General features: G+C 42.1%; 1 protein-coding gene across 1 annotated transcript; it reads right to left on the reverse strand.

Moving 5' to 3' along the window:
• Positions 1-3,905: 3,905 nt before the first annotated feature.
• On the reverse strand, positions 3,906-6,541 carry ZHX1 (zinc fingers and homeoboxes 1). The gene has a single exon (XM_009997497.1). It carries the CDS (start codon positions 6,525-6,527, stop codon positions 3,906-3,908), a length of 2,622 nt encoding a protein of 873 aa, XP_009995799.1. The 5' UTR covers positions 6,528-6,541.
• Between the last annotated feature and the right edge of the window lie 1,921 nt (positions 6,542-8,462).

Genomic DNA, 8,462 nt, shown 5'->3' on the forward strand with positions numbered 1-8,462 from the left:
AGGAAGTGGTGCTCACAGCTGAATTCTGAAAGGATGCTCCCAATAAAGACTGAGAACAAACCAACTACCTTGAGGTAAGGTCTGAGTAAGATCAGAGTTTCTCCACTGTAAGTGACAAACACTGAAGCCTGGCTCATAACTAGCTCAGACCTAAGAGGCTCCACAGAAATACAGAAAACACACCCAGGCTCCTTCCCTCCCCACTGTCAACACAGCTAAGTCCAAGTGGCTTCCAAAACATCCTGTGAGTGCGCAGAAGCTACAGGAGGGTGCAGGGACGCTCCTCTGATGAGCAGAGTGATGCTCAGACTCATCATAAATGATGTGATTGCTGATGTGATTAAGTTCAGGAAGTTTCCTGTATATAACTGATAGAGGGAGAAGGTCCCATGCTCTACCCTCTCTGCCCACCAGGCGATTTCTGCTTCTCAGTGACTACATAGAGTGTGCCCAGTGCACCTAGTTAAGGAGCACAGCAGCCTGAGGTTGGCTGAGACAAATGTGAGCTAAATCACTGTTACCAGCAGCTTTGAGTTCCCACCAATCATGGCCACAATTCACAGGAATAACAGACCAACATGCTGACAGCTCTTTCCAATGCCTCTCCTGTCAGTCCTGATGAGGGAGGTCTCTGGAAGGAGCTTCCCTCTCTCCCAGCATGCAGTGCAAATACATACATGCTGTAAACATGAAATAAACTGGTAATTAATGGACTCTGTTGCAAACAGAAGTAAGAGATAGACTATGAGCAATATTGAATGTACACAACTGCTGTCTTCAGGCTGAACCCACCCAGGTTTTTCCTATTCTTGGCAAACCTGGAAGGCTTACAATGCTAGGTTAGCCCAAAGGAAATATGGGTACTCTGCATCTCCCCTTGGCTGACTCACAGCACACAGTTTAACTTCCATTTTATATTCTGCAAAGAGATGATGTTCCTCAATGGGCTGAAAATACTATTATAATCACTGGAGTACATGGAACTGGAATATTTACAGGAATGCACAATCTGGCCCAGTATACATCTGCCACAATCTCTGAGCATTTTACTGAAAGAAGACATCCAATCCAACTATATTTAGTCTGATAAACAATGTATTTCCTCTTCCTGTGTTTTTCAGGCCAGATGTGCTAAGGCCTACCATATTAGCTGAGTGTTATTTAACATAACACTGCCAAAATGGAAAATTTCCCAGTTTAATCATATAATTAACTTGGGTCTTTATTTTTTCCCATCTTTTAAAGAAGGTTGGATTTAATGCTAACTTAAATGCAGTCTCTGCTAAGAAAAATTGGAAATGTTTATTTGGACACATTGCTTAGGTGTTTTGTTTGTGTTTGTTGGGTTTTTTTTTAATGTAAAAAATGTAATTCTGGGTCAACCTTAAGGATTAAGGCAACTCCAGATTTTTCTTGCTAGAGGCATATTCCCAAGGATTTTAGAGATGTGCTTAAATATTTTTGGAAACTTAAAAATAGCATCTCTTTCCCCTACTAGCCTTGTCCTTTCCCACCCAGCAAGCACTGATTTTTGACCTTTTATTCCCAGTGGAGCTTGAAGCTAACATGAGTCTTTCTTGTATCTGCTGACATCTACAAGAGCCTCATCCATACAGTTACCAGCCAAACAACAATACCTCCCAACCACACGGAGCAGTCAGTGCTGATAAGGCCAGATGTTGATCTCTCTCTCAGCACCTCACATCCAGAGCCACAATCACTCCAATGAAATAGGCTGACAATGCAGTTTTGCTTCTACCCCACCCCAAAGTTAAACTGATTCTTGGCTAGTCCTCTCTAGCACTGGTGGCCACTTTGTGCCTTGCCAACTGGAGTCTTGTAAGCCAGATACCAGCTTCATCAGCCAATTTGTCTCACATACCAAAAGCCATTGCCTTTTGCTTCCCAGCAATCTCAAATAGTCAGAAGAGGTCACCCTGGTAAACGGTTTTCATATACAACATCCTCCTGCAGCTCAGGCAGCCTCTTCAACCCGGGAGTAGAAGGACAGATACAAGTGCCCAGAGAGGAAAATGAGTTACCAGTATTTTTTTTTTTTTGGTCAGATGTTACTTCCTTTCATGCTTTGACCTGGGTTTCAGTCCCAAGCAGGTATTAAAAACAAATCTAACATTGACCCCTCTGCTTCAGAAAATCATGCCTGAAATTACTTTCTTGTTTTTTTGACAATTATCCTAGAAGAAAGAGTAATTCCAAACTAGGTTCTCAGAAATGTGGAAACATGAGGGCACATTTTCTCTACACTAATCTGTCTCTTATTGGTCATCAGATGCAGAAGCCTACAGAGAAGATTCTGACCCATTGTGCAAAATGAGATTGCTAGCATCCTTTCCATTAGTGCCAACATAAAAGCAGACAGTGCTGGCAACAGCAGAACTAATTCATCATCACTCTTTGACATCTAAATAAAAAGTAACTTATCCCTAAAAAATGCACACCGACAGTAGCAAGAACACAAATTACTCTTCCTCAGAGGAGCACCAGTTCTCTAAATGCCTAAACTAACTACCATGAATTTCACCCATTTTTTTAAAGTTCCTAATTCAAACTCTACTGTTATTTCAATGTCTGAAATGGCTTTTTTTTTTTTTTTCTTTCTTCTTTGTTTTAAAGACACTTATTCAAAATGTTGAAGTTTTTTATCAGATCAAACCGTTTCTGGAGTTCAGTTCAGACAGATCAAACAGCCTCTAGAATTAAGTGCATTCACCCCACGGCCCTAAGCACAATCCCCACAGTGGCGAGACCTCAATCCATTAGGATCAACTTCAGTTAAACCTGCACACGAATAATCCAACTGGGCTATTGCTGAAGAGCAATTAAACACTAGTATGTTTATCATTCCTAAACATCTAAAAGCCACATTAACTTCATTTCGTTGGAGAATTAAACATCCTGTCATCACCACAATGTACATGAAAACACTTCTTACTAGCACCCCAAGACATTTGGTCTCTCTATCTGTGTGTTCTCACACACCCCACACCAACTCTTATAGGCAGTTCCCGCCTCGTGTTTACCTTTAAATTCAGTGTAAGATCTCAAGAAATGTTTCATTTTAGGTAGAAACAGACATACTTTTCTTACCATTTCCAACAAAGAATGAACAAGCTAAAACCAAACATTGCTATCAACTGCATCAAGTTTGTCAGGCATTTAAATTAAAGTGATGTAGGATACACTGATTAAATGTAACAAAAAGCATCTTCTAGCATTAGATTCATTCGGTTAGCTCAGGTGTCAACAAGGAACATTCCAGCGTGAGTTCTGTAAACCCAAAACGCTCTGAAGCTAGGCAAAAGGTGACAATATCACCTAATTTTCTTAAACCAAGCAAACCTCACCCCTAGGGTCATTGATTCCTTTGTCACACTTTGCCCCTTCTCTTTGTGTTTTGAACACTTTCTTTAAGAAATAAACCCAGGCCTTGAAACCTTTGAGGTGAAGTGACGTTTGCAAAAGACACATCTTAGGTTTCTGTATTTTCCTCCTTCATGAACAGGCAACGTTCTCCTACATCAATGAAAAAACGTGTCTGTGGTTGTTTTTGGAATTAAACAACGTAAGGCAATTAATTATTGAGAAGCAGTCACGTGAATGACAAACATGAACCTTCCCATTGGTAATGTGGAAGAGAAGGAGCTGAACTGGATCCGATTTATAAACTCATGTGCTAGACTAGGCCTGAGGACGTCCATCTCTTGTAGCAAGGAAGCAAATAGTTGTTGCCTGCACAGGTAGCATCTTGCCCATGTTCTTTTAGGCAGAAGGAAGATGCTAAGCAGGTGCTTGCTAAACTGACGGCCATGAAAAATCATTTGGCCCTTCACCGTAACATCAAACCTAGTTCACAGGTTTTTGGCCCCCAAATCCCAAACTGCATGTCAATCTGATTTTGAAAGTTTACGCTTAACATGTCGGGGAGGTTCCCAAGTATCACTATCATCCGTTTCTTCCTCATCTTCCTGTTCTTCCAGCATTTCGTCTTCCTCCTCGTTCTCATCAAACAGCTCTATCCCAAGTTCTAATCTCCTCTGCCTTTCTGCAAACCACTCTCTGACCTGCTCATATCCCATGTGAGATTTGGCTACCAGTTCATCAAGGTCTTGCTCATTAAGGAATTTGTGCTTCATATAGTAGTCCTTCAGGATTGCTGTTCCAGTTTTGAATTTTATGACGGACACACCTCTTTCCCAACAATTTAACCTCTTGCTTCCCCGAGGCCTCCCCCGAGGCCTCCCTCTTCCTCTCCCTTTTGGTCTTCCTCTCCCTCTTTTCCTTGAGAAGCCTTGGCCATTCAGACTGTTTGCACTGGCGCTCTGGTAATAATAATACCATTTCAATCCACCATTTTTCCAGGCATAGCGGGTATCTCCAAACCAGCTCACGATTTCTGATCTTGGGAGCCCGGTTTCTTCTGCCAGCTTGTTGTACTCTTGTGGAGATGGCCACTGAGTACGGACAAAGGAACTTTTAAGCATATGCAACTGCTCTGGTGATTTTTTGCCTATTTTGCTTGAAGTGGAACACCCTGATTTTGCTCCTGGGGCTCCATCTCCCACAGATGTTTCTCCAGCCTCTTCTTTTGAACTGCCAGCATTGCTCTCATTCAAGTCAGCTCCCTCTTCCTTTAAGACATTTGATTTCCTTCTTTCTGCAAACCAGGCATCAATCTCTCTCCTGGTCAGTTTAGTTTGGGCTCTTAACCTATTCATCTCTTCATCAGTAAGGACAGGGTTATTCAGAAAACTTGCTTGGAGGACTTGCAGCTGTTCAGCAGTCTTCTCTTTGAATTTCTGTGGGGTGAAATCAGGAAAACCGCTCCATGATGACTTGCTCTGTGGAGTGACTCCCGTTGGGGACTCATTCATTTCATCACTTGAATCAATAACAATGGTGGCACATGAATCACTGTTGAGATGAATCCCATGATTATTCTTTGAGTTCCTCTGATTGTAGCGTGTATCGCTGAACCACTTTTTGATCTCTCCTTTTGTCAGGCCTGTTATTTTCATAAGTCTAACAATTTCTGAATCTTGAGGAAACTGATTTTTAAGGTAGCTGACTTTCAATTCTGCCAGCTGTTCTTTAGTTTTTTTTGCTCGAATGCCAAATGAGTCAGGATTCATCAGTGTGGATTCATTTTTGATAGGCTGAGGGGCTGGGACGGCAGCTACTTGTTTGGTTTCTGCACTAGGCTGAGCAGTGTGAATCTGAGTCTTCTGTAACTGTGTTTGGTTTGGGACTCCTGCCACAGTCAATGCTATTGGGGCTGTTACTGGTAATGTGTTTGCACCTGCCACTTGAGTGAGAACAAGTCCTGGCTGACCAACTATTTGGCATGTCTGTAAAATGGAAGGTAAACCATTGCTAGCGGCGGAAATGTGTGCCGGAATAACGGTAATTGTCTGTGGCACAGTATGCACTGTGCCATTAAATTGTTTCCTCCTTGCTTCCTCCACTTCCTCTGGCGTCCAACTCACCCCGTGTTTCAGACGCTGGGCAGAAAACCATATTTTAATCTGTTCCTCTGTGTACTTTGCTTGAGTGGAAAGAACAGTGATTTCCGACATGGTCGGATATGGGAATTTGTTGTAGGTGTTAAGCAAAAGAGGATTGTTATCCAAAGCAGTATTATAGGCTGGAATGCTATTTACAGGTACCAGGACTTTGGGAATCAGGTTGGAGTTCTGTGGAGCTGTAACAGCTGTTATAACCTGTGCTACCCCGGGCTGAAGCACCGGTGCTGGAGTCACGACCGCGCTGGCCACATCTGCTGCACTACCAGCCACCTCGTGGCTCACTTTCGGCTCGGAAACTACCGGTGGTGGGTTTTCTACTACTTCCTCAGAGTTTGGCTCGTTTTCAGTTCCCTTTTCTTCACCAGGAATGTCATCGACTACGTTGTGGAAAACAGCAATACGTTTTGTCTCGGCTTTGTTTTTCATTTTCATAATTGGAGTTTTGCTAATGGAGATCCCTGACGAGGGGGCCTCAGAAGAGTCGGCCTGTTCAGCATTTTCTTCTCTAACAAAACTCCCATCAAAAGTGAGGTCGTTTACTGTTTGTTCAAAGATTGTCTGATTATTACGTTTCACCATGGTCAATTTAAAATTCTCCTCCCCAGGGTGGTACTTCAAATTATGTTCGGAGAGAGCATCGTATCTTTTGGTAAGGAAATTGCACTCTACGCAAACATAGGATGAATTTAGGACTACGTTGGGATGTTCTGAATCCACATGGAAAGTAAACAGATTGAGATCTGGAGTCTGAAAACTACAGTATTTACACTCGTAGCCACCTTCTACTTTATTTGCATTCTTCTGATTGTCTGAATTCACACACTCATGAACATCCTCATCACTTGTTACACTCTCTGCTGCAGGGTTATCTGCTGGCGCCAGTACAGGTGGTCCTTCCTCCAAGTCTGATACCATTTCTAGATCCGGATCCTGCTCGTTGGCTAAGACCATGCATGGTGTGGTTGATTTTCGTTTACTTGCCATGCCTGTCACGTGAAAATGATTGGTCAGATACAGACTTAGCTCCAAGCTCTTCTTGATTAATAAGGTAATGGCTTTCGGTGCTTCAAGTCAGTTCTTGTAAAGCCTCAACATTTATCCCATTAGCAGCTTCTCTTTTGTAGTGCAATCAGATTAAAGATAGATAGTTGAGGATGAGATGTTGAGACACACTGTTTTAAAGTCCACATCCAACACCTGTAGCAAAGAAGAGAGAGAAATCAGTTCAATAGAAAGAGGAACTTCTATTCCACTATGTATTATGACTTGAGGTAATTCAGTCCTTTGAGGTTCACTCTGCCACAGCTCACCCCCTGAAACCAGCACACCCATTCCAAGAAGAGGTGCTCAAAGCTAAGTTAAGAATGGCAAAATCCAATTCACTTCTTACAGGTTATACATTGTTTTAGTTCAGGACAATTGCAGCGAGAGACATAAAACACAGAATAGTGTAAACCAGGTAACTTTCTGTTTCCCTTTCTTTAGAAGCCTTTTCTTGGCACAAGGCTGAAATCAGTTGTCCTATGTAATTCTTGCAGTCTTGTCTTTGAACTGCTTTGCCTAAACTATGACAGCTTCTCCTGACTGCCCTGTGGGCTTCAAGTCCTTCCTATCACAAACTTGACGCCAGTATGACAGCTCCACTACTGACTCTGCCATGTTTTTCATGTCAGAGCTTGTGAAAGGTCCCAGAAAAGGCAGGCCTAGAATGTTTTTCTCTTGCATGACGTATGTGAGCACGAGCGTGTGCAGGGCCTTTCTCCCAAGTCTGAAAACAGGCAAAACAATGCCTTTTTCAGGCACTTTGACAGACAAAAGATTAATATCCTTTCTTCCTAGCTCCCCAAATGTCATTCTCACATTGAAGACCAATCCCAAACCAATAAAAGCTGATTGCTAGTACATGGCAATTAACTGAAATCCGTTTTCATGCCTCTATGCATTAACAGGGACATGACTGATTGTGGGAATTGTACCAGAGAGAAAAGGCATTAAAGACTGATACAGCAAGCAGAAGCCAATTATGTACTCTCTGCTCAGAATTCCCTGGCCATTTCTAAGAAAAAACGAAATACCACCAAAAAAAGTTGAGGCCTACATAAATTCAGAGCAGAAACAATCTTCAGCAGCGTAGACTGGAGTGAATTTTATCCCACAGGGACCATGACTAGTCTGTTGGAAATTATGCACAAACTTCTGCAGAGGTTCTGTAATAGTTTTCTTCTTGAAATAAAATCAGACACTGATTTCTCATACCAAAAAACCCAAAGGTACATCCATTTTTAGACACTAGAACATCATCTACTTCCCAAAGTGGGGGCATGCTCAAGTTCAAGGGCAACACTCAGTAGCTTTTTCAGGTAGTTTAGAAAGAGAACAGCATGTAACAGGTTAAAACAGTGGGCCAGCTCTGCTGATGACAAAATCTTAAAGGAAAAAGAACAGTGTAAAAGGAAGAAAGGCAGTTACAAGAAATGGGAAGGGGAAAAGAAACACTCTTTTTCACTGTATGATAAGATAATCCTTTTTTTTTTGGTTATAGATGGGCAGAGGCTGTGGATGGGAAGGAAGATAAAGAATTCTTGGCTTCACTTTTTAATTTAGGCCAAATACCAAAGTGTTCATCCATAGCTGCCACCCAGTGGGGCTCCATAAGCTGTTTTTGAAACTGTGTGCCTCAACTGCACTTTGACATAAAAATCCTCACAAAATGTCATTAACAGCCACCTTTTGCACTACTTCTGAGCACACATCCCAAGTGCAGAGCCTGACATGACAGGTTTTTTATGCCATGGATGTGGTTATATGGCATTAAGGACACTGACAATGCTCAATAAATCTTGGCTAATCATCATTCCAGGATGACAGTTATTTAATAGTCCTGGAGTTGAAAGACACCCTTCTTCCACAAGTTAATGC

Source organism: Chaetura pelagica, unplaced genomic scaffold (genome assembly GCF_000747805.2).
Source record: "Chaetura pelagica isolate M959 unplaced genomic scaffold, ChaPel_1.0 scaffold1, whole genome shotgun sequence".
Taxonomy (NCBI): domain Eukaryota; kingdom Metazoa; phylum Chordata; class Aves; order Apodiformes; family Apodidae; genus Chaetura; species Chaetura pelagica.

Excerpts from the sequence above, each read along its gene's own strand:
- ZHX1 (XM_009997497.1), bottom strand. The coding sequence starts at position 6,527 with ATGGCAAGTAAACGAAAATCAACCACACCATGCATGGTCTTAGCCAAC.